This window comes from Spermophilus citellus (assembly GCF_964194105.1).
Source record: "Spermophilus citellus genome assembly, chromosome: 10".
In the NCBI taxonomy this organism is placed as follows: Eukaryota; Metazoa; Chordata; class Mammalia; order Rodentia; family Sciuridae; genus Spermophilus; species Spermophilus citellus.
The window spans coordinates 133,716,220-133,741,372 of NC_138197.1; the positions used below are offsets into that span (position 1 = coordinate 133,716,220).

Sequence of the window (25,153 nt, forward strand, 5' to 3'; positions counted from 1 at the left end):
CCCAGCCCTCCTCTCCTGGGCCCTGGTGACCCGTGGGATTTGTCACGCTGCTCCTTGTCTCCTGCCCTCTCCAGACGCCTGCGCCCTGTGGGAAGAATTGGCCATGACACTTGTGGGACGCGTGAGTCCGGGTGAGGCAAAGCGCTTCTTGCTCCCCAGGTCGGCACCCGAGGAGAGGCCCCTGGGGACAGGCCCCTAGAACCCAGCACTGCAGCCTCCCAGGACCCTGGCCCAGAATCGAGGCCCCCTTTAGCCACAGAATCAAGAGTCCTGCTGCAGTCCCACTAACGCACGGCCCTGGCACCTCGGGACATGGACTCTGAATCCAGGGGCCGGGCACTTCCTCTCTCGCTGGATCCCCAGGACAGGACGCTCCCTCTTCCCTCCCCGCTCAGCAGGCCCGACGCCTGCTCACCGTTGGCCATCCTGGTCCCTGAAGACCCAAGGGTGCCCACAGACCAAAGCCTCAGGCCCTTCCCACTGAGTGGGCCTGTGAGCTGGGGAGTGGCCTCCTGCAGATGGCCCTCCCTGGCTCCAGCAGATTCAAGTGACTCAGAAGTGTCCCTGGCTGGAGCTGCTCCCTGCTTGCCGTGGAAATATGATCGATCCCGCTTCCCGGGACCCAGGTGGGGAAACGCGTGGGTGGCCCACCTCGTCTGGACCCACGGATGAGCAACACGGCCTGCACTCAGGGCAGGTGCTGGCCCTGCCCCTCAGACGGTTGACAGAAGCTCAGTGCCTTGGGCCTTGGCTTTGATCATTCAAAGGGGCAGAGAGGGCAGCCACCCAGTGCCCAGCTGGGCTTGGACCATCCTGGGGTCTGATGAGCGCCCCCAGGTCAGCAAGGACCCTCCAGAATCAGCCAGTCCATAAAGCGACCGGGGCTGGTGGAGGGGTGTGGAGGGCACCAGGGGCACTGGGCTGGATGCTGGGACCCTGGGAAGCACCCACGCAAGGATCTGGCCTCTGAGGGCCCAGCCGGGGAGGCCTGGGAGGGGTGTCAGGGCTCCAGGCCTCATGGTCTTGGGCAGCTCGGTTTCCTCCAGGGCAAAGGGGCAGCTGGGGCTGAGAGGCCCGCACCCAGGCCCTTGCCAGAGGGGCTCTGCCTGAGTGAGGTTCCTGTCCAATGCTGGAGACCACGGGACCTGCAGGCTCCCTTCTGTCCTTGCGGAACTCTCCAGAACCCTGTCAGCTTGCAGTAACCGTCCAGCTCCTCTCTGCCCTCGCCCACTATCCCTCAGTTTACCCCCAGGAGCGCGTCAGCTCCCCCCCTTCCTGACCTCCTCTGGACGCCAGCCCCTCCGGGAAGCCACTGCCCAGCCCCCTCCCGAGGCTGGGTTTCCTCCAGCTCCGCGGCCCCGACTTCCTACCGTGGTGGTCTTGGTCCCACGGGACAAAGGGGCCTGTGTATGTGTCATTCTACCTCCCAGCCCAGCCTGGGATGATGGAGGGAGGACTCCATTTCTAAGCCAGCTGAGGCCCCATGATGCCAGCCAAGCTCCGGGCACCCAGGATCGCAGCCATGACAGATGGTGAGAGGTGGACACTACATGGATGGGGGTGAGGCAGAGCCTGGGAGCAGGAGCAGAGGGCACTCAGAAGCCAGGGAGGGCATGGGCCAGGCCCACGGCCCGTGGAGCGGGCACACAGCGGAGCCGGCAGAATGGCCAGCCATGCCCACCTGGCAGCAAGACCATGGCCAGACCCCAGAGGCTTGGGTTGGGGCCTCAGAGCTGCAGACGTCTGGGGATCCCGCCCAGTACCACCTGCCAAGACCCTCCCCAGGGCTGCCTGGAAGGACATTGGATGTGGGGCTGCCCACCCAGAGGGCCCAGTCAGGCCCAGAAAGGACACCTGCATCTGGCCAGGAGGACGTCCAGCCTGCTTCCCTGCCCTAGCCCTCTGCCTGCAGGTGAAGTGAGAGGACTCCGATCTCCTCGCAAGGCCACAGGGGTTCCCTCGGTGGCCACAGGATTCCAGCTGGGCGCAGGAGGTGGCCCCGGCCAGGCAGCCCCCTGCCCCAACCTCCATACGTCCCAAGGTGAGGTGGGGGTTTGGCTTCGGGGCAGGGTCACGCAGGCCCCAGGGCAGGCCGCGGGTGCCAGGACCCTGCTCGTGCCTTCTGCAGGCCGCTGCCCACGTCCAGGGCCTCTCCTGGGCCTGCGGTGGGTGCACCTCTGGCTCCTGGTCACAGGACTCCCAGGTTCTGTCCCGGGAGGCCCTGGCTAGCAGCTGTCCGTCCCTGGTGCTTCGAGGTCAAGGACTGGAGGAAGAGCAGGCCCGTCCCAGGGTCAGGAGGCGGCTCCGGCCAGCCAGGAACAGCCCCCACAGCAGGCGAGCCCCGGCTCAGGGCCTCCTGGACAGCGCTGACCTCTGCTCAGAGGACCCCACACCTTCCTGTTGCAGCTTGCAGGGGTTCCACGTGCACTTCCCTCTCATCCCCCTCCTGCCTGCCTCCCTCTTGGCCCCACAGACCACAGCCTCACCCACCTGGACACCAGTACTTCCTCCCTTCACCTGGGAGAGAATAGCCTACACCCTCCCTTCTGATCCCTCTCCAGTTCACCCAAAAGTCTAACCCAGGTCTTGACTGCTGCGTCTTAACCCTGTCTTTCCTGTTTTCTCCTTAGTGGAGATAGAACTGCTTGTTGACTCCTTTCCTTTCACACTCATTTGTGTGGCCTTGAACAAGGTTCTTGGGCCTCAGTTTCCCCATAGGAGAGGAGGCATATGAGGTGGGTAAAAGGAAGACCCAGAGGGCCTGGGTTCAAATCCTGGCTCTGTCTCTCACAGCTGCCGTGGACAGCTCCCTAGTTCTCTGCTCCCCGTCTATGAGGGCAACCAGCGCTGACTGAAGTGGAGGGGAGTGATGGAGTGTGGACGGCCGCAGACCCCCTGCCACCTGGCTCAGGGGCTGGCTCAGCGCTCCGTGGGACTGCTCCTTTCAGAGGATTCCACCTGCGGGGGCAGGAAGCCACAGAAATGGGGCTCTGCCCACGGCAAGAGATGGGACTGGGGCCGAGGGGCCAGCGTGTGGGAGAGACCAGGCCCCGTCCACGGGGGAGGGGGCCACTGCCCAGGCTGGAGGGCAGCTGGAGCCAGTGCGGGGTGGTGGGCCTCGCCACAGCTGGGCATCGAGGCCCCTGGGCAGGACCCCTGGAGGATGTGCAGGGCAGCCCTGGGAGGCCGGGGCCGGCTTGAACCGCAGCCAGGAGATCAGAGCAGCCGGGCACCGGGGCCGGGCTCCTCGGAGTCTTTCCTCATTCCTGGGCCTGTGGGAGTCGCCGGACCCCGGCCTTCTCCGCCGCCACCGGGACTTGCTCTGCGTCTCGTGGGGAACCAGGGCCTCCTGCCAGACGGCCCAGCCCAGCCGGGCCACACCTGCCGGCACCCTGAGGCTGCCGACCACCGTCCTGGCCCCAGGTCCCTCGTGCCCTCAAATGGGGAGACCGAGGCCACACAGGGGGAGGGTGGCCCAGGGTCCTCCACGTGCCCGGGGTCCAGGGCTGGCTCCAGGTCCAGGGCTCTCCCGTCTCTCCTGGGAGGTGTCCCCTGTGGAAAGCCCGTCTCGGGGCCACCACGGAGGCCCGTCTCGGGGCCAGTTTCTGCGGGTGCCCTACTGGGCACCGTGGGGACGGGCTGTTTGATCAGTGGTTCCGCCCGATGCCAGGCTGCCGGGGACCGCGGGCAGTGGCCAAACCGGCCCCGCCGCATGCCTCCGGTCCTGGGCAGGACTGCCATTCAAGGCAGGCAGTGCCGGGTTACCACAGCCTGGCCTCTGGGGAGAGGCAGGGAGGCCTGTGGGCAGCCAGGCCGCTGAGCCGGGGGCCTCAGCTGTCCTTCCAGGCCCGCTGGGAGCTCGGAGGGCCCTGGAGCACTTGAGCCCTGACCCACCGGGCACAGCTGGACAGGCCCACAGCCCACCGAGCCCGGACCCTGCTTCAGATCAAAGGGACAGCAGCAGGGATGAGGCCACTGCCCTGTCCCGAGAGCAGCGCTCACCTGCGGTCAGCCTGAGCCTGGACTGTCATCCCCAGAGGCTCAGGTCTGTGTCCAGCCTGGGCCTGGGCAGGGGCCGGGGTGCATGGATGGGAGGCAGGAGCCTCTCGGTCCACAGAGAGGACGAGGAAGGCAGAAGGATGAGGACGACCTTGAGGAGCTGGCACGTGTGTCCCCCACCCAGCAGGAGCTGTAGGGCGTCACACAGGGACCCCAGAGACACTCACTCTTCTGATTCCAGCTTTTATTGAGGCCAAGTGGTCCCCTTTGGGGGAGGCCAGCCATGTGCTTCGGGGACATGCAATGCCTGGCCACCACTGCCCTTGCGCATGGCATGAGGGTGACCAGGGTCCCCACCTGGGCCACAGTGGCCCCCTCCCTCCCCCAAGGGAAGGGTCTGTGGCAGACAGACTGTGGGGGTGGGGCTCAGTGGGGTGCCTGGTGGCCCAGGGACAGTGCAGTGCCTCAGTGGCATCAGAGGCCCCGAGGGTCCATTTCAAGCAGAAGGAGGAGCCTGGCTCAGGGGACAGTGGCCGCAGCCACCCCCTCACCTCCAGTACCCAGTGTAGGTCACAATAACTTAAAAGACACTATAAACATTTGGACGCTATATAACAATATAAGTTAACCAGGTCCGGTGGCCGAGGACGCAGGGCCTGTGCACATGTGGTGTCCAGGATCGGCGTGAGGGGCAGGCCGCGGGGCAGGGCACTCCCAGCAGCCCAGAGGCTCAGAGCGTCCTGGGGTTTGGGGGCGAACGTGCTGCACGCAGAGCCAGGGCCCAGCCAGGGCACCAGCCCCAGGCAAACGTCCAGGCCACTTGGCTCGTTGGTGGCCCAAGAATAAGTCTCCAAGGGCTTCTGCTAAGAGAACAGCCCAATTGGGCAGCAGACAATGGGCAGTGACCAGAGCCAGGCAAGCCGTCTCTCTGACCTTGGCCAGTCCCTCTCTCTACGCTGGTAACTCGGGGATGGGGGTGGGGGTGGGGGGACTCCAGAAAGGACATGCCAGCCCTGAGTCTGCAGCTCCAGCCTCGGGCAGCCTCGCAGCCCATCTCCAGGTTCAGGGAGCTGAGCTGGCCGTCGGGAGGGCCGGGGAGCAGGAGTCCTCCAGGACAGCAGGCAGGGCAGCCCAAGTCCTGGGACCGGGGCTGAGGAAACGGGGCCAGGTAGGGGTAGAGCGGTCACAGGGGCCGGCAGCCCCAAGCCCTGGAGGCCAGCGTGTAGCCAGGGTGAGGCAGCAGGCCGGGGCTCAGGGAAGCCCCAGGGCCCCAGGAGGGGGGTGCGGGGACATCCAGGTCTCTCCAGGCAGCTGCCTCATGCCACCCTGCATATTGCCAGAGGAGGCTGGTGGGAGCTGAGGCAGGAGAGTGCAGGTACAGAGGATGTGGCCGTTCCATGGGCCACTCTGGGCCTCAGTATCCCCATCCGTCAAGTAGGCAAACACCTGGCCAGAATCTGCCATGCCCCCTTCTTCCACCAGCCCCTGCTGACTCGGGGGTCCGGTGGCTCAGGTGGGAGGGCTCTGAGCATGGGAGGTGACAGGTTAGTGTCTGACCGGCAGGTGAGGGTGTGGGGGGCTGTGGCAATCCTGGGGCCAGTGTGGTGACATTTTGATTTGCTGGACGTGGTTTCCAGGACAGGAGGGACGCTCTCCTGAGGTCCTCTTCTAGACCCCCTGAGCCCCTGCCCAGCTCTACCCTGGGACCCACATGCCTCCTGCCAGCCGCTGGCACCTGTGACCTGCGGGGACAGAAGGCCTGATGGCCAGGGGCTGGAAGAGGGCAGAGGGGCACTGGGGGCCGCGTGGTGTGGAGTGAGGACGGCTCCCACTGGCTGGGGCTGAGACCCTCTTCTGATGCCAAGAAAACATAAATAACCTCGTCAATGCCTGTGCCCGCTGCCCGCCCTGGGGGCATGGCCAGGGAACCGTTTTGAGCGTCACCGGCCAGTGTGGCCTCTTGGTGTTTGGCTACCCGGCAGGCAGGCCACCTCAGAGTCTCATTGCCACTCTGTCCTGAGATCCACGCGTGTCCTCGAGGTTCACTTTCCCCAGGAAGAGAGAGGGCCTCACTGGCTCCTGGGTCCCAGGAGTCCGGCGGGCGCTGCCCAGCGGGGGGGGGGGGGGGGCGGGGCCTCACTTGCAGGTGAAGACCTCACTGCGCTCGCTGCAGGTGCTGCACTTGACGAAGCAGCACCAGTGGAACTTGCAGTTGCACTGCCACACCTTGGTGTACTGGTGCGTGTTGTAGCCGCGCCCACAGCACATGGTGTCGCAGCCGTCGGCGCCCGGTGAGGTGCGGTTGCACAGGCGGCCCTGCGTGCCTACGCTGCCCGTGGCCGCGTCCTCTTCGCAGTAGTTGGGCGACTTCTCGATGTACACCAGGTCTGTCTCCATGGGCTTCTGGTAGCTCCGCAGCTGTTTGATGCGCAGGAAGGTGGGTTGCCGCAGGCGGCTGGCCCGCACCACCTCCACCTGCACGGCCGCGTTGTACTTCTCCTTGAGCAGGTGCCCCACCTCGCGGAACTTGGGCAGCGTGGTCCAGCAGGTCTTGGTGGTGCACGAGCCCGACACCCCGTGACACTTACACTCCAGCTTCATGCGGTCCTCCAGGACCTGCGGGCAACACAGCAGCTGCTCAGTGAGGCCTGGCCAGGGTCCCCACCCGCCCATCACCCCTTCCCCACCTCCAGCCTGACCCTGCAGCCAGCTCCTCCACTTCCTGCTGTGGGCCCATGGGCAAGTGTCTCCACCTCTCTGACCCTCAGTCTCCTCATCCACTAAACAGGCTGCTTAGAATATTCCCAATGCCCAGGACATTGCAAGCGACCTGAGAATATTTGGGGCCTGGTGTCCATCCGTCAGATGTGTTTTGTTCAACTCTCTGGGCCACCTTCAGGGCTCTGAGGACACCGAGGCTTGGGAGCTGTGGTACTTGCCAGACAGCAGGTGCGGAGCCCCAGCAACTGAAGGTGCTTAATGTGGTCCCTCCACCCGTCCATCTGTGCCTGCCCTCGTGCCTGCTGTAGGGCATTGCATACAGTCAGGGCTTAATCAGTGCTGTTTAATGGGAGCCTGGCATGCCCATGGGGCTCAGTACAGGGCGGGGCAGGGGAGCTGGGCATGGTCAGCGGGGCCAGCCGTGCCATCTGCTGGAAAGCCGCTGCCCCCGCCCGGCTGGTGGCTGTTCTTTCTTCCTGGCTCCACCGGGGCCCTCGGCGGGCGCAGCCCATGTTTTCCTTGGGCCTCCCTCCACAGCCCCGGAAGGCCGATTCCCAAAGTCAGCCCTGACCCCAGCTACTCATTTACTCGGATCGAAAGGGCCCTGCCAGCAGGCCTGATTAAAGATGGGGAATCATTAGCCGCCCCGCGGCTGCAGAAGGGCCATCTGTCAGCTGTCAGGTCTGTAGGCCTCCCGTCGGCAGCAGGGCACCAGGGCTTGGCCACCCTGCCCCAGGCTGGAACCCACCGTGGTGGGCTCCTGCTGTTGGCCAGCTCTGTCCCAGACAAGAAGCCTCAGCAAAGGAAGGAGTGAATGTGCAAATAAGTGAAAGAAAGAGCAAGGGCCAGAGAAAGTGTCCTCGAGATGGCCCTGCCCAGGCACCATCCCCGGCCTGGTGTGTGAGCTCTGGACCTCGGGGTGACCTGGGGGCTGGCACCCAGTGTGGGAGACAGACGTGCCACCTGAAGGGACCCGGGGCCCTCGAGAACCTGACCCTGTGCAGGTGACGGTGCCTAGGAGGGCTTCCTGGAGAAGGTGACCTCATAGTGGGTGCTGATGGAGAAGGAGAGCTCCTTAGACAAAGAGGAGGGGTTCCAGGAGGGCTCAAGATGAGCGGGGGGCTGGAGAGGGCTGACCGTGAGCAGGAGGGAGAGATGGGCTGGTCACTGCTCGGGTGGGAGTCGGGTGGGCCCTGGGCCAGTGGCCTAGAGTTCTGGGCATTCTCCTCTGAGTGAGCCATGTCCTGGGCGGAGGCTGGGTGGTCTCAGGAGGGAGTCGGGGAGGCTGACGTCCCACCAGGAACAGGCTGAGGAAGGAAGGGCCCAGGGTCCCATGGAGGGAGAGATCAGGCTTAGGGGACATCTGCAGTGGAACTGGGACAAGGACAAAGGGTGTCTGGGTGGAGGGTGTGAGACAGAGGGCTGTGGGGAGGTGGCCTGGGGAAAGGCACTCCGGGGCCTCCTCCTGCAGCCCGTCACCCGGGGCAGCTTCCTCTGCCCCCTCCCCTCCTCCCCACTAGCCTCCTGCAAACCTGGAAGCCCTGTCTGACCTGGCCACATGGCCACCCCCTCAGGCCAGGCACTCCCCAGAGCTGACAGGCACCTCTCAGAGTTCCCAGCCAGGTGCAGCCTGCCCCACCCCATCTGCTGACCCTCCTGGGATGGCCAAGTTGCGGAGGTGTCCAGGCTGGGGGCTGTGTGGGCCAGGCGGTCAACCCCTGGCTGCCATCTGGTGTCCCACTGTGGCTGCTGGACGCTGTCTCCCTGCCCAGCTCTGCTGCCTGCTTCTGAACTCGCTCCCTCCTCCCCTGGTGAGCCCCTCGCTCCTGTCCCCACCAAAGCCCCCAGCCAGGTGGCACCCTCTGACACCAGGGGACATCCAGACCCTCCCATGCAGCCCTGCTGGGAACAGCAGCAGGTGAAGCCAACTGGGCAGGTCTTTGCAGAATGAGGAGCGAGGCCTTGCTTGGCAGGTCCTGGGGCCAGAGCCTCTCTGGACTCCAGAACTCCCATTTCCTTCTACTCCTCGGGGTCAGAGCGGCAGCTGGGACTTCAGGGCACCGAGACCAGCCCTGTACCCAGGAGACCACCTGGCATGTGCACAGGGAGTTGGCCCGCCCGGGCAGCCGAGCCTCCCATCCAGCCAGGGCCCTCTCCCCAGGCCTGGCACCTCCACTGTGGAGTGGGGTCCAGAATCAGGGTGCGGCCATGCTGGGGGGCAGGGCTCCATCTCCAACAGACTAGGGGAGCCCTGAGGTTGGGAACCAAAGTCCTTTAGGGACAGGCCGGCAGGCCAGGAGTCTGGTGTCTGGACACTGCAGGGCCGGGCTCTGGTGCCACAGAGGTGCATCACCTCCATCCGGGAACCGCCGTGGTCCTCTCACACCCTGCACTGCCTGACCTCTCCCTGAGCACTCTCTGACCACAGCATGGACCGAGAACAGGAGGCCCTGCTGGCCTGAGGGGCAATGGCCCTGCATGTCACTCCTCAGTGGCCCTCAGGCATCCATCTGTACAATGGGAGCCACACGCCCCTCCCCGCAGCAGGGTCCCAGACACTCCATCACACAAAGGCTGCACCAAGACTGTCCTGCCAGCGAGGTCCCAGGGCTGGTCTCTCTGGTAGCGTCCAGCCTCATCTGGCCACCTAGAGGAGGCCCCACCTTCCCAGGTGGACCTGCACTTGCCTTCGCTGTGGAGAGTGGGGAGATCCACCTCCCACCTGCCCAAGTGCCACCCCACACCTGGCCCACTGCCCTGCCCCAGGTGACACCAGGGAACACACACCTGCAGACTTCAGGGGACAGTCTGGGAGCTCCTTCTGCCCGGGCACTGTGGACCACTCCTGAGGGCCACCACAGCCTGGGAGGGGCCTGAGGGAGGGCAGCCAGGGCCGGGCTGGGGGAAGCCCCCGTGAGGGTCTCCAGCTTAGCCTGTCTGCCTCAGGCCCACCAGATGGCGGCCTGACCCACGCCGCCTGGGGTGAAGGCCAGAGTGGCCGGTGGATGCACTTCCACTGGAGCCTCAGATGGTGACCTTACTGGAAACAGGCTTTGTGGGTGTAACTAAAGCAAGGATGGAGCTGTCCCCTGGAATGGGACCTGGAATCCAGGGAGAGTGTACTTGTGCAGGACGAAGGAAGCCTGTCCAGAGAGGCCCCGGAGGCAGGCTAAGACCAGAGCCACGGCCCAGGAGCCCAGCAGCCCGCAGAGAGGACAAGGCAGGAAGGCGCCTCCCAGAGCCTGGAGGGAGCAGAGCCCTGCCCACACTGATCCAGACTCTGATTCACCAGGAGAGCCGCCCAGCCGCCGGTATCTGCAGCAATCCCTGGGTCCCGCTGGACCTGCTCCGCAACTGGTCCTGGGCCATGCCGACAAGGCAGGCCCGGGTGACCCGCGAGGGGGGCCGGGGCTCCCGGAAGGTCTGGACTCAGCTCTTGGGGGAGTCTGGGGGAGCCCACCATGGTAAGCACAGCACTGCTGGGAGGACGAAGGACCCCAGCCCTCAAGAGCCACCCTGAAGCCACGGCTCCAGTCACGTGTGTGCGAGACAGCTCACAAGATTTGTCACTGAGGGCTGACCCCTTTGCAGAGGGGGAAATGGAGCCTCAGCAGAAAGACTGTGTTGGCCAGGCCCTGGGTTCTGTCCCCACTGTTTGGACTGGGCTGCAGCTCTGGGGTCGCGGGCCTGTTTGATCCCCGACAGTGAAATAAACACACGGAGGCCTGAAAACTTGGGCTGGCATGTGGCTGGGTGGACCGCGCTGCCCGGCATGCATGGGGCTGGGTCCTCAGCACTTCGGAGAAGAAGGGGACAGGCCAGTGACCTTTTAGAGCCCTCCCCCGTGGCCGCCCTGTCCCTGAGCCTCACCTGCTCGTGGCCCCCCTGTCCCTGACCAAGCCCAAGTCTGTTCCCATCTCAGCACACAGCTTCTCCCTGGTCGAACCCCGCCCCACTGTGCCTCCTCCGTCCTTGTCCCCTGGCCAGGCAGCTCGGTGCCAAGACTTAACCAGTCTCCCTTCCCACACCCCTGGGCCCACCGGCCTCCTTGGCCTCTCCCCTCCTGCGTCTCTGGGAGGCCAGTCCTGCCTGTCACCTCAGCCCTGAGCCTTTTCAGCCCCTGTAAGCTGCCAACACCCGGAGCTCCAGGCCAGCCGGGCCCTCCTGGTAGTCCACCCTGAGCACATGTGACCTTGGCCCTAGCACCTGCCCTAGCACCTGGCTATGGTCTGGGGTCAAGGCCCAGTCTGGCCATCAGGGTCCTCCACCATGCAGCCCACACAGGCTGCCCAGCTCCTCACAGCCCCAGCCCATCACCCGTGAGTGGAGGCCGGGCCTCGGGCTGTGCGGACCCTCTGCCTCGGCACCCTCCCCAGCTCTGCTGCTCACACGTCCCCACTAGCAGTGACCAGAGCTCAGGCTGCAGGGCCACATGGCCAGCTCTGCTGCTTGCTCCAGGCCTTACTGTTCTCATCTGTGAGATGGGGGACAGTGAAAGAAAGCCCTGGCGTAGAAGCTAACCTGCTGCAGAACACAGGGCAGGGCATCCAATGACCTGTCTTCCCTCCAGGGAGCCTCAGCAGGCCATCCACACCCTCCTCCTCCTATTCCATCTGCCTGAGGCTCCTGGAGTCCAGGCTGGGTCCCTCACTCCTCCTCACCTGTCCATCCACGCACCCAGGTGACGACGACCGGCACCACCTGCTACGGCCACCCCCACCTAGCCGTCCAGCCCAGCCTGCTCAAGGCCCTCTGGAGACTGCCCCGCAGCCTGAGCCTTTGCAGCCCTCACCATTGTGGCTCAGGCATGCCCATCAAGGTGACCGCACTCCAGCCCTGCCCTGAGCCCCTCACCGCCCCGGGTGAGTGTAGCGTGGCCCCCAGATCCCCTGCCTGGCGTGGGAGGGAGCCGGTGGCCTCAGCCAGGGTCCCTGAGGCAGGGGTTCTTGCCAAGCCTCTCCTCTTGCCTGACCAGGCCCCAGAAGCCCCTCAGGCCCTGTGGCCGCTGCAGCCCCTGGGGCCGGGAAGCCAGACCCGGCAGGGTGTTCCGCCCGGCTGCCACCCTATCTCGGGCCATCTCGCCGCCGGCCGCCACCGCCACCGGGGCAGCTGCTCCTCCCAGGCCGTATCTGGGGCCCTCATCTCGCCGTGCAGCGGCTCGCCCTGCCTCCTCCCCCAGTGCATCTCAGTCTCCTGCACCATCTCCCCGTCCAGCGCTCACGCCCAAGGCTGACCTCCTCCAGCCCCACAGCCTCTGCCTGTCCTGGGGCTGGACCCTTCTGCGCCCACGGCTCCTCCAGGAAGCCCTGACTGGCTTGTGGTGGCCTCTGGGACCAGGAGCACCAGGGCAGGGACCCGGGGCTGCGGCCTGGGCCTCCACGACCCTCAGGTCCCCGCGGGGTCAGTCAGGCTTGCGTGGAAGCAGGATCCGGTCCCCGCCACGGGCCAGCTCTCCCACCCCTCGGGCCCTGTCCTCCCACCCCTCGGGCCCTGTCCTCCTGCCCCTCGGCCACCCACCTTCCTGCCCGCCTCGTTGTTGTGCAGGTTCATGAGGCGCCGCGCGTTCTTCTTGATCTCGCGGGCGTCCACGAAGCGCCGGGAGAAGTCGATGCCGTAGCGCACGTCCGCGGAGCAGCCGCCCCACTTCCAGCCCTCCGCCTGGTTGTAGTAGCCCTGCTTCTCGCGGTCGCAGCCGCAGTTGCTCAGGTTGCCCTGGCTGCAGGCGGCAGTGACCGCGTGGGCCACGCCAGCTGCGGTGATGGCGTAGGTGAAGGCGGCCTCGCGGCTCCCTGTGGGGAGAGACGGGCGTGGACAGTGAGGCCCAGCTCTGTCAGGTGGCCCAGGAGAGGTGGACCTGGGGCCCCTGCTGTGCGACCCTGGGCTCATCACCTGCCTTCTCTGAGCTTCCACCTCACCCAAGTGGGGCCGACAGGACCTGCCTTGCAGGGTGTGCTGAGGGCAGTACATGGCATACAGCAGGCACTCACTCTACGCTGTGACCTTGACCGTGGTGCGTAACACGGTCATCAACCCCTGGCCCTGTTCTCAAGAGGTCCTGCCTGGAGTGGGCAGTGGGGACAGGCAGGCTCCAGCCCTGTGGGCCTCTGGCCACTGCTCCTCCTGGACGGTCCATGGGGACCACGTGTGCATGGAAGATGGCATCGGGGTCTTGCCTCCCGTGGAAGCCCCACCCCGGCCAGGATCCCACGCAGTCTTTGTTCCTGCCTCCTGCTCTGTGACCACCCAACTTCCACCCTGGCTGCCCGTGACCCCCCTGACCCCCTGCCTGGCTCAGAGTCCCTGGGCACTGGGAGCTGGGCACTGTCTGGCCTGCCTCACCCCCAGCCACCAGCTGGGCCCTTCCAAGGCCACCTGGGCAAGGTCCCCTGTGGCACCTTCGAAGTCCCCCCGCCCGCAGAGCCAAGCTCCCTCCCCCGCTGGCCAGCACCTGGCTGCTCCCCGGGACTCTGTCCCCATCCTCTGCCTGGACACGACTCAGTCCTTTGGGTGCTGCTCACATCACTGCGCGGCCTTCCTGGCCTTCCGGCGGATTCCCTCCCCCTTCACACCCATTCCTGGGGGCCTCCCTGGGCCTGTCCCAATGCCGCTGCCTCCAGGCAGCCTTCCCAGACGCCCCTCTTCACCTGGTTAGGGCTATGTGGGCACTTCCCGGCCCTTGAGGTGGACAGACCCAGCTCTAATCTCTTCTCTTCCACAGCCCCAGGCCCGGTGCCCTTCCATCCTGACCTTGGGTTACCTCCATGTCCCCAGCACCTGGTGACGTGTGGCAGCAAGCAGATCACAAGTGCCCTCGGAGAGCCCAGAGTGGAACAGGAATCTCACCCCATCTTGGCAACAGCCAGGAGGCGGGGGGCAGGTGGAGACCACCGGAAACTCAGGGCAGGGTGGAGGCACAGGCCCTGCCCCAGCACCACCGCACCAGCGTCCCCTGCTGCTGGGGCCCAGGTGATGCCCACAGACCCGGTGAGGTCAGGAGTCAGGGCCAGGCACTGAAGAACCCTTGAGAGCTGACCACATGACTGGCTTCATGCCAGGGCTGACTGCCCACCCCCTAATGCCCCACAAAAGGGGACCCGCTGGGCCCCTTTCCCGGGTGTCTGCTGTCCTGGTGAGGACTAGGGAGGAAGACCTGAGGGGTGGCACCCTCCCCTCAAGGCCCAAACCCTCTGGGCCCTGCCTGCTGGGCCTTGCCCCCAGCCAGCCTCCTCCCTTGGGCTCCCCACCTGGCACTGCCGCCCGCCAGTCCAGACCCCAGGTTCAGCTACTGCAGGTCCCCAGACCGCGGGGTTCTGATGTCCCTGACCTGGTGGCGCTCCAGGGCGGCCGTCTCAGCACAGCTGGGCTCCAACCTGGCTTTTCAAGGAGCCAGGAGGAGCCCTGGGGTCCTGTGCTGCCAGACGTCCTGGCTGGGGGTCCAAGATGGACAGGGTCAAGGAAATACAGGAATCCATATCCCTGCGTCTCACTTAGGCAGATGTCCGAGGGAAGCCCCAGCGTGGAAGGGCATTAGACCCCTCCTCTGAGGAGCTCCGGCCCCTGAAAAGCCTCCCAGGGAGCCCTGGAGCTCGGCCCGGGCAGGGGGAGCCACCATCAAGGGGGTCCCAGTGACGTTCTGGGAGGGCACAGGATTCCCTGTGGGTGGAGTCCAGGAGGGCTCCCTGGAGGAACCGACATTTTGAAAAAGTCTTAACAAAACGACCATGCTCTCTCGTGAGAGCTCGCATGCTGCGTGAGCTGGGGTCGGTAGCACGTGCATGTGGTGTGCGTGTGGCGTGCACGTGTGGCGTGTGTGTGATGTGTGTGTGGCGTGCGTGCTGCAGTGTGTGCTGTGGGAGGGGTGTGTGTGCACGGGCGTGCTGTGCTGTGCTGTGTGTGGCAGGCACACTCCTGGTGGCCTGGCAGGGGCTCAGGTGCCAAGGTGAGGAAGTCAGGGGAGGTCAGAGGTCAGCAGGGCCAGGGAGCCAGTGCGGTGGCCAGAGGTCTGGGGAGCTGGACACTTTGTGCCTGGGGACCTGGCTGCGGCCGAGTGCACTCGGGCTATACTGCGAGGGGATGCGGACTCTCTAGAGCCGCCTGCGGAGCTGGGGCGCCCCGCTGTCCCGGGGCCAGTACTGCCAGCCCCTCCCCTGCATTCTCCTGTGAGCCTCACGGTGGTCCCTGGCATTGCCACTTCACAGGGGAGGGGACTGAGGCAGAGGGGACACCTGGCCTGAGGGGTGGAGCAGGACTGGAACCCAGGCCATGACTCAAAGCCCAGAGAGCCTGCCGAGGAGCTGAGGACCTGGGGTGCCGGCCACTGAAGCCTTCTGTCCCCAGCCTGGCCCGCTGTAGCCACGTGACCCTCGGGCAGATGGAGAGGGGAGCTGGGGGTGATCTGGGAGGTGCAGGGGGCTGGCCGGCAGGTGAGCTGGGGACGCTGGGGGCCAAGCTGGCCTCCTGTCTCGAAGCCAGACACAACGGAGGGGGCTCCTCAAGCAATCGTGCGGCCACGCGAGAGAACCACGCTGAGTCAGAGGCCCTATGGGACCCAGGGGCGTCCCCTCTGCAGTCCAATCAGCTCCATGGCCTCAGCCCTCCTGTCCAGTAGAGGGGCAGCTGCCAGGCAGAGGTTGGTTTCCTGTCCCAGGCCCTAGGCAGGCGGCGCCCAGGCTGGCCACGCTGGAGGCCCGTGCCCTCTGCGGCTCTGTCTCACCTGCGGTGCCCACGGGGGCTCACAGTTACTCACCGGTTACTCATCCCGCCGCCACACCCGCTAATTCCTTTTTTATTTGGTTTTAATGAGCCAAGCCCTCCTGTCCCTCGCCATGGAGACGGGAGGGGGAGGGGATCGGAGTTTGGGAGAATCAACACTGCCTTGGGCCTGGCCAGAGACGAGGCCACGGACGGTTCCAAGCGCCTGCTCTCGGTCCCGTCCACCTCTCACTCCAGGGAGGATGTTGTCCCATTTTTCAGGCCTGAGTGCTGGCCCAGGGGACGTCCACCTCAGGCCAGAGCTCGCTGGGTGTGAAGGGGAGGGCGGAACAGCCCCAGGCGCCCCGGCTCCCTTCCAGAGGCGCTCCCCAGCCCTGGCGGGTCACCTTGCTCTGACACACTCCATGACAATTTAGAACCAGCCCCCGGGCAGCTGCAGACCCTGGGCCCTGTGGCCCTGGCTCGACCACCTGGCTCCGAAGGCCTCGGAGATGACTTCTGGTGTCCTGGCCTGGAACCCAGAGCACACGGCCCCCAGCAGCCTGGTGGCCAAGGAGAGCTGGCCCCGCTGCTGCGGAGGCGAGCACACCCTCAGCACAGTGACAGGACTGCCAGCCTCTCGCCTCCTGCCTTGGGAGCAGGGCCACTCTGGAGAGTGCCCATCCCCACACCCCAGGCCAGATATGCCTGACTGCACCCTGCCCTGGATGTCACCTGTCCCCTCAGGCTGCAGGGGCCGTGGACAGGATCCATGACGGATTCTCTGGTGCACCCCCACCCAATGCTGTGTCCCACTTCCCGCACAGGAGTGTGGGGGACTGGGCACCTTCCCTGCATCACCCCGTCCCCACAGTAACCCCAGGAGACAGCAGCTGAGCCTCCAAGACAGATGGGGCCCCAGGGCTGCTCCAGGGGCGGCTGGTGCCGGGGGCCTATTGGGGCCAGCCGCTGTCCTGAGCGACCTTGGGTCCCAGAGCCTAGGAGTCCCTCTCAGGACCTGCAGCCCACCCGATGCAGGCTGTGTCCTCAGGCATGGAGGCTGGTGGGCTGGCCACCTTGAAGACCCCTGCCAGCCTGTGCAGCCTGCTGTCCCTGGGACAGTCTGCCTCGGGCACCCGGGCAGGTTAGGGAGAGCACCCACACTCCCAGGCCCCAGGCTTGAAGTTCAGAGACACAGAGAGGGACCTGCCGAGAGACTCGGGGTTCAGAGGACGCAGAGCATGGAGCTGGAGCCTCAGCCTGGCTGTGTGTCCCCGGGGAAGCTGCAAGCCTCTCGGGCCTGTGTCCCCGCTCGATGGGAGGCTGGCAAGCCCCACCAGGAGCAAACAGGACAAGCACACCGCCCCGTGCCGCGACGGTGGGTAGGCCAGGACTGGCCAGGCCACATGTGGTGAAGGACAGGCCCAGGCATCTCTGTGCTTGGCCAGGCCGGGCCAGGAAAGCCTCCTCCTGGCCCTGCCCCGCCAGCCGGGCCCGGCCTTCCCTCCACTCACCTCCTGGCTAAGCCCCGCGCAGCAGAGCAGCAGAGCCTGGGGCGGCTGCCGTGTCGGGGACCGAGGCCCGGGCAGAGGTCACCCAGGGACCGTCCAGCTCAGCTCTTCTCTTCAGGTTTTGAAGACTCAGCCCTCGTGGGGGTCCTGGGTGGCACAGGGCAGGCTCAGAGGGAGGCCCACTGTGGGGCTCTGCCGTGGCAGCCAGACCCCGGCACCAGGGCAAGGGGCCTGCCTGGGCCAGACGGGGCCTCGTCACCTGTATTCCCCACCCGGACCCTGGGGGGACCCTGCAGACCTCTGTGAGAAGCTTCTGGAAAGAACCAGCATGCCCACCAGGCAAAGCTGGCTGGCAGAGAGGGGCCCCTCGCTCCTCGGGCCGAGCCCGCCTCCCAGGCCCAGGCCAGCCCCGCCCCTCACTCAAAGCCACCTGCCTCTTCCTAGTGTCCACATTGGGCCACTTATTAGTTTAAGAGAGTCTGGGAGGCAGGAGAGCAAAGGTCATGGGCTCCCCCTTAAAAAGGAAGCCAGGATGGGGAACCTTAGTGCAGAAGAGGGCCTCAGGGACAGCCCCGTGCCATTTCTCCACCCCCAGCAAAGGTCTGAGGCCCAGAGAGGGTGGTACACTGCCAAAGGCCCACAGCAATTCAGAAAATGGGGGAGCTGGGGGCTAGAGTGACCGAGGTACTGCCACAGACCTGGAGCCTCCAGAGCCCCAGAGTCCCTCTGGAAACTGGGGTCAGGGGACTTAGCCTGTCACCTCGAATGCAAGCCCAGAACCTAAAACTGGCCAGCTGGGTCTCTCTGTGTCTGTGTGTCCCCACCTGCAAACGAGGACGAGTGCTGCAAGATGGTCAGAAGAGCCACACACAGTCCCAGAGGTGGCCGGCCGAGCTCCTGGTCCCACAAGCGGCCGGCAGGCATTTGACAGGTCTGCACAGACCTGGGCACCCCGCGGCCTGGGCGTGGATCGGGTGCCTGCCCATGGCCAGGCTCCGGCCACACTCCTCTCCCACCTGCTCCACCCGCTTGTCAGCCATCGCCCAAAGCCATGCACGGGCAGGACTGTCACACTGAAGCCCAGGTGCAGACGGCAGGCTGTGAGGACCCCTCTCAGGAAAGGGTGCTGAAGGCAGGCCCTGAATGGTGAGAGAGGCAAGGAACAGTGTTCTAGGCAGAGGGAACAGCACTGCTAAGGCCCTGAGACAGGAATCAGCCGAACACATGCAGCTTGTCCCAGCAGAGAGCAGTGGAGAGGGAGGGGTGGCCGTCCTCAGCGGCCAGACTAGGTGGCTCCTAGGAGACATGGCAGGGCAGGGGGAGGGGCATCTGGGACTTCACTCCCAGAAGACGGAGCATCCCAGAGGGTGTTTCTCTGACGTGAGAGAGGTCCACCTCTGGCCAGGTGTATGGCTTTGGCATAAACCAGGAGCCCACAGGAAGGGTGTGATGGAGGAGGAGGAGGTGAGAAGGGATCAGCCTGTGGACACGGCCTGAGGGCCCAGCCGGGCTTAGGGACAGAGGGGTCCAGAAGGGCTCCCATGTGGGACTGGCCCTGCTGGGGGACAGTGGCCACTAACAGGAGGGCAGAGAGATGGAGTTTGGGTGAAACGGAGGGCGACCTTGGCCGAGGAGAGTTTAAGGTGCTCAAGGACAGCAGGGCAGGCAGGGGCAGCAGGCACTAGAGCTCAGCATCGAGGTGATGGTCCCCGCCTGGCCCTGCCAGCCCAGCCACGTCCAGGTGAGCTGGGCTCCCATCCTCACTCCTGGGCCTCGGCCTCCTGGGTCACGGGGAAGGCCAAGCGTGGCAGGCTCCTGTTGACCCCCTCGGCAGGCTCTTCCATTAGGTGGACTTTCCCCTGGAACAGGGCAGAGGGGGCTGCTGGGCTGAGGTAGCAGGGGTGGGCCCTGAGGCACTGTGGGCTGTCCAGCTCCCTGGCCATCTGGGCCCCTGCCCCACCCCAGCCCACCAGGTCCCTGGGACCCTCAGGTCTGGCTTGGTCCCACATGATCAGTTTACAGGCGGAAACATGGGGATGGAGGGAGGTGAAGCCATCCCCAGGCCACACGGACAGCTCCTGAGTCGTCCAGCCAAGCTGGACAGTGCAGGGAAGCTCAGAGACCCAGGTGTGGCCCAGTCTGTCCCTCTGTGGCTGCCCACACCCTGACCTGGCCCCTCAGCCCCAGCCTGGGTCAGTCATAGGACCTGGGGGTGCAGATTCCTGCCTGAGCAGGTCTCGGCTATGTGTCCCCACAGACTTGGGCCACTCGTCCCCATCTGTGTTCCACCTGGTGAGGGCAGGGCAGGGCGGGCTGCCTCACACCCACGCCTGATGATGCCCCTGCTGCTCGGGGCCAGTGAGACTCGCACACACCACAGCGAGAGCTATCGGGGACAGGCTGGCCGGGCGACAGGTAGGAAGGGCACAGTCTGCCCCATGCAGCTGTCACATACCCTCCAAGGTCAGGCCTGACTCTGGGCCAGGGCACACAGTGGGCGGGCAAAGGCCTGATCAGGTGTGTGTGCGTGGGAATGTGTGTGCACATGTAAGGGTGCATGCCTGCGTGTGCCTGTGTGCACCTGTGTGTGTGCCTGCCACGTGCCTGTGTGTGTGCCTGCGTGTGTCTGTGTGTGCACCTGTGTGTGCCTGCGTGTGTCTGTGTGTGCCTGTGTGTGTCTGTGTGTGCCTGTGTGTGTGCTTGTGTGTGCCTATGTGTGCCTGTGTGTGCACCTGTGTGTGTGCCTGCGTGTGTCTGTGTGTGCCTGTGTTTGTGTGTGCCAATGTATGCTGTGTGCACCTGTGTGTGTGCCTGCGTGTGTCTGTGTGTGCCTGTGTGTGTGCTTGTGTGTGCCTATGTGTGCCTGTGTGTGCCTGCATGTCTGTGTGTGCCTGTGTGTGTGCTTGTGTGTGCCAATGTATGCCTGTGTGTGCACCTGTGTGTGCCTGCGTGTGTCTGTGTGTGCTTTGTGCACTCAGCACGTGTGTCTATGTGTGTGCCTGCATGTGCCTGTGCATGCCTGTGTATGCCTGTGTGTGCCCGTGTGTATGCCTATGTGTGTGTGCCTGGGTGTGCCTGTGTGTGTGTGTGCCTGCGCGTGCCTGTGTGTGCTTGTGTGTGCACCTGTGTGTGCCTGCATGTGCCTGTGTGCACTCAGCATGTGTGCCTGCATGTGTCTGTACATGCCTGTGCATGCCTGTGTGTGCACTGTGTGTGCACCTGTATGTGCCTGTGTGTGCACCTGTGTGTGTACCTATGTGTGTACCTGCATGTGCCTATGTGTGCCTGTGTGTGCCTGTGTGTGCCTGTGTGTGCCTGCATGTGCCTGTGTGTGCCTGTGTGTACCTGCATGTGCCTGCGTGTGCCTGTGTGTGCAACTGTGTGTGCCTGCGTGTGCCTATGTGTGCCTGTGTGTGTACCTGTGTGTGCCTGTATGTGCCTGTGTGTGCACCTGTGTGTGTACCTATGTGTGTACCTGCATGTGCCTGTGTGTGCCTGTGTGTGCCTGTGTGTGCCTGCATGTGCCTGTGTGTGCCTGTGTGTACCTGCATGTGCCTGCGTGTGCCTGTGTGTGCAACTGTGTGTGCCTGCGTGTGCCTATGTGTGCCTGTGTGTGTACCTGTGTGTGCCTGTGTGTGCCTTGTGTGCTCCTGTGTGTGCCTGTGTGTGCTCCTGTGTGTGCCTGTGTGTGCCTGTGTGTGTGCCTGCATGTGCCTGTGCGTGTGCCTGTGCACTCAGGGCATGTGCACTGCCCTCTCTCTCCAATCTTCCCATCTGTCTGTCCGTCATGCCTTCTCTGCGTCTCCATGTCCCTGTGTCCCCTCTGTCCCTGTCTCGGCAGCCCCGCCCGCCCCCACCCGGCTCGACTGAGTCAGTGTCTCCACACTAAGCTCTTCCCTGCCGTCGTCATAAACAGAGCACTTGGGAAAAGTCATGCCAGGTCCGAACACGCCGGCACACCTGCGCCCCGGGCCTTTGTTCCGAGCGGCGGGCACAGCGGCCCTCACATGCAGCGCAGCCCCTGGGTGGGTCGTGCTCCGGCTGTGTTCCGGGGGCACCAGACCCGAGGGCATGGGACCCGGTGTGGGCTGGTGCCCAGGGTCTGCGTCCTGTGCTGGCCTCTGGACCTCCCCTGGGAGACCCTCCTGGGCTGCAGCCTCACCCTGGCCAGTGTGGACCTGGCGGCTGCCTTCAGGAGGCCCCCTCTCTCTTTCTGGCCCAGTGACCTCTTCAGCCACTGCCCATTTGTGTGACGCCAGAGTCCACTTCCTGCCTGGGCTGGTCCCCCAGGCCTCCCTGTTCCTGGACCCTATCGGGCGGTCCAGCAGAGGATCCGGGCTGGACTGCCAGCTCCTCTGGTCCCTGCAGGCGGGAGCCAGCAGTTTGTCACAGAGCCCCGCCCACAGTGGGACTCGGGAGTCACTACAGTTTCAAAAGAAGTGTCAAAACTGGGGGCCAGGGTCACACCAGGAGGCGTCTGAGGCAGGGTCCTGCTCTTCTGAGGGAGGGGGCCCTGCCCACCCTGTGATCCACGTCCTGCCTCAGTGGACCAGAGGGCCAAGCCCAGAATCCTTGTCCAGGGCCTTCCCTCGGGAGCGGTGCTGCACTGACCAAGTGGGGCCTTCCTGCCCAGTGGCATCTGGGCCCCGGGGACCGAGGCTGTGCTCCAGGTCACCCACTGGGAGCTGAGCAGCCCAGGTGAGTCTCCCAGAGGACAGGCCACCACCCAGCCCACAGCACCCAGGTGCTGCACTCCAGGTGACCACCCACAGGGGGTCCACCCCGGCCTCCCCCACGCCCCTCAGGACGGACCTCCCAGGTGACTGGTCTTCCAGCAGAGGGGCAGAGCTCCCCGCGGAGCCAGAGGCGTCCTCCCAGCTGAGCAGGGAGTGGCTGGGTGGCCTCCCCTCCAGGAAACCTGTGACCTTGACTTTCCAGCCCCCAACTGTCCCAGAGTCCTAGCTGCCTGGACCCCGAGCCTCAGCGGTGTCTGTTCTGCGGCCTCCAGCTGGCCCTGGACCAGGGTGGGTTGAGCACAGTGCACAGGAGGCTGGGTCCTCAGGCCTGGACATGGCCAGCGTGACACTGGGACCCAGCAAGCACTGCGTCCCCCTGCCAGCAGCCCAAGCTCCCAGGCCACTCTAGGCACAGCCCTGGTCCGGCATGCAGCAGGTGCTCAATGCATGCTGAACGACAACAGGGCTATGAAGGGAGCTCTCCCTGCACCCCTGCCCTGACTGTCCTCAGGAAGCAGACGACCTCTACCTCAGACTGCCCCACCCCACTCTAGAAGACTCCCCTGGGAAGACACTGTCAGGCCTGGATTCAAATGTCCCCTCTGTCCTGACAGGTGACTTGGGGCTACTCCTGTCCCCTCTGAGAGCAGTCTCACCCAGCAAAATCTCAAGTGAGCCACGGGTGTCATCTAAAGATTTTCTAGAAGTCACACTGAGAGCTGGGGAGACGGCAGGTGAACTGAATTGGATCCTATTTTATCTGGCAACATATTAAATGCTTTCACCCCAACACACGGTCACATGGGATCAACAGTGCAGTGGTGCGGTTTTGCGAGCCGTCGGGGTGTGCGTCTCCAGCGCCCACCACGTCTCGCCCACGGCTTGCACCAAGTACCAGCATCCCTCCGTCAGAGAGGCTGGTGGCCACCTGAGGAGATGGCAGCCTGTCCTTCCTGGAGATAGTGCCACCGCTCCCCTGGTCTGCAAAGCCCCCCCAGGGTCGTAAGAGAATGCGTCCCAGAGCCAGCCCTCTCTAGCCCAGGGCCCCTCGCGTCTCAGTCACTCCAAGATGTGTCCATCTACCCCGTGTCGCCCAGTGCCCGAGGCCTTCCCTGAGCCTGGCTGCTGTGGCCCTGGGAAGCCTCCCCGAGTGGAGTCACCCCGGAGCCAGCAGGAGTGGAAGAGCTGCACCCGGCCCAAGGCCGCTCACGTGAGCCCGGATTAGGGCGGCCCTATGCCTGGTCATGTCTGAGGCCGGCACGTGACGGGTAGGACTCCCTGTTCCCTGGCAGCAGTGAAGCTGGGGGCTGCACGCAGTCAGGGCCAGGCCTGGGCTCATGGTTCCTGGGGGCTCAGCTCAGAGGGGCTGGAGGGCTCGGGGGGACCTACTCAGGCCAGGTGCTCAGCGCTGCCCTGCCCCCTCCTCCAGCCCCAGGCCTCCCAGTGCTCACAGCCCTCAAAGGTCCCAGTCCCAGGGAAATCCGTCAACTTCCAGGCCTCCCAGCCTCAGCCCATGCCCCTGTCCCTGGAGCCCGTCCCAGGGTTCCCCTCTGCGTCACTCCCTCCAGAAAGCCCTGGTGAGAACCCAACTTGACCATGCCGCCCACTAGACCGCCTTTCCAGGTGCCCTGGGGACCAGTCTGACGGACGCCCCTGGAATACAGGTAATCCTCACTGTGCTCCTCCCCACCGCACAGAACACGGCTGCACTGGGACCCATCCTCCCCAGGCTCAGTCCCAGTCAACGGAAGAGACACTGTGGCATGCGCTCAGGCCACAAGCAGGAAACGGGATGGAGGCTGCCAGGGGAGACCGAGTCAGTGGACCAGGCCTGGCATGGGCCTCAACCTCCTGAGAACAGTGATTCACACCACAGGACCCCAGGGCAAGGCCAGCGCCAGGTGGTCATGTGAAGGCCTGTCCTCAGGCGGTGAGCCCCGCACCAGCAACCCCTCCACCAGTGGAAGGTGGGGGCTCGCACAGGGGTGGACCTGACTTTCAGGGGGTTTCCTGTGTGCGCTCAAGAGTCAGGCCTGGCCCAAGGTCACAGCAAGGCCTGAGGGGGCTATCCCCCTCTTGGGGCCAATCATTAATTGGCACCGCTTGGGTAGCTGCCCCCACAAGTACCCCGGCTGCCTGCCAGCTCCTGTCCTGGCTCCTGTCCGTGCTCAGCACCCAGCACACCTCTGACGTGGGCCATCCTGCGCCTAGCCACTGGCTGCTCGTGACTCCTGGGAGCTGAGCCCTGGGACGAGAAGGTGCCCGGCCAGGAGGTGACACAGGGCCCGGCAGGATTCCTGCCATGGACCTCAGCCCCCTGGGCCTGCAGCCACAGCCCTCCTGGCTGAGCCTGGGCCTTCGTCCCCGGGGAAGCCAGGAGCTCACTCCTGGGCTGAGCTGGCCCCGGCCAAGGCTGTGGGGATGAAGCCGCAGGATGTGAGAGGATCCAGCAAAGGTGAAAGGGTGACCAGGGTCACCAGTCACAAAAAGGCAGAGCAGAGCAGGGGCCTCCCAGGCCAAGCGGAGAAGTGGGAAGCCTGGCCTGCTCGGGGGGTACTGAGAAGCCACACGGCTGGGGCAAGGGTGAGGTCTGGGAGGGAGCCACTCAGACCCCAGGCTCAGGAGCTAACTTTATCCTAGGACAACAGGGAGCTACTGCAGGCTCTGGAGGAAGGTAGCCACCTGGCACAGCTTATGATTGATGGGGGCTAATGCCAAGGAGGGGTGGACCAGAGAAGCAGGCCCAGCAGTGGCTGTGGGGCAGAGCGCAGGTTGGATAGCAGAAGTGACACCAGGTTCCTGCGGTGAGGGCGGATGTCAGGTGGGCGAGAGGCTGGGCATGGCAGGCTTAATCAGCGAGCAGCGAGATGCTGAGTTGCAGAGCCAGGGGTCCCCATGGGTCAGTGGGACTTGGAGCCACAGGGAAGACTGAGTCAGTGGAGAGACGGGCCAGGTGTGCCTGGAGGTGGGTCTCCCCCAGCCAGGGCTGAGGCCAAGGAGGAGGAGTCGGGGAGACTGAAGAGGTCCAGGCCGGGGAGCTAGGCGCCACCCAGGCCAAGGGAGAGGGGCTGGGCAGCAGCCCTGGGTCCCCACCTGCCTGGACAAGGAGCGCTGGTGGGGGAGAAGGGAGCTGGGAGGGAGGGCCACCGACTGAGCCACTCAGCCACACTCGCCTGCAGCTCGTGGAGGTGGGAGGGGCGTCCTGGGTCGGCTCTGGGGAGCATTCCTGGGTGGGGACCCGGGAAGGGACCACCATGCCAGTCACACCTGGGCCCAGGGGCACTCGGGTGCAAGCGTCGCACATGGCTGCCCTGTCTCGAAGGAAGGGTGGCTTTGATACACTGGCTCCAGCCCCTCCTGTGGGTCTCCGCTCCTGTTGGCCCCAAGACCACTCCCCGAGAAGGAGCAGGAGGCCACTCAGCAAAGGTGACCTGGGTGGCACCACAGTGTTCACCACGGGGGTGGGCAGCTGTGGGGGCCAGCGTCACTGCTGCA

At 65.0% G+C, this 25,153-nt stretch overlaps 1 protein-coding gene across 1 annotated transcript in view; it reads right to left on the bottom strand.

Moving 5' to 3' along the window:
• Nucleotides 1-5,450: 5,450 nt before the first annotated feature.
• The window catches only part of WNT7B (Wnt family member 7B), a 42,983-nt gene continuing 23,280 nt past the window's right edge, over nucleotides 5,451-25,153 (bottom strand). Inside the window, exons 3-4 of the mRNA XM_081310901.1 lie at nucleotides 12,238-12,509; nucleotides 5,451-6,615 (exon numbers count right to left, since the gene is read on the bottom strand). Of these exons, the coding sequence (XP_081167027.1) occupies nucleotides 6,136-6,615; nucleotides 12,238-12,509 (752 nt within the window). The 3' untranslated portion in view covers nucleotides 5,451-6,135. The remainder of the gene's footprint in view (nucleotides 6,616-12,237; nucleotides 12,510-25,153) is intronic.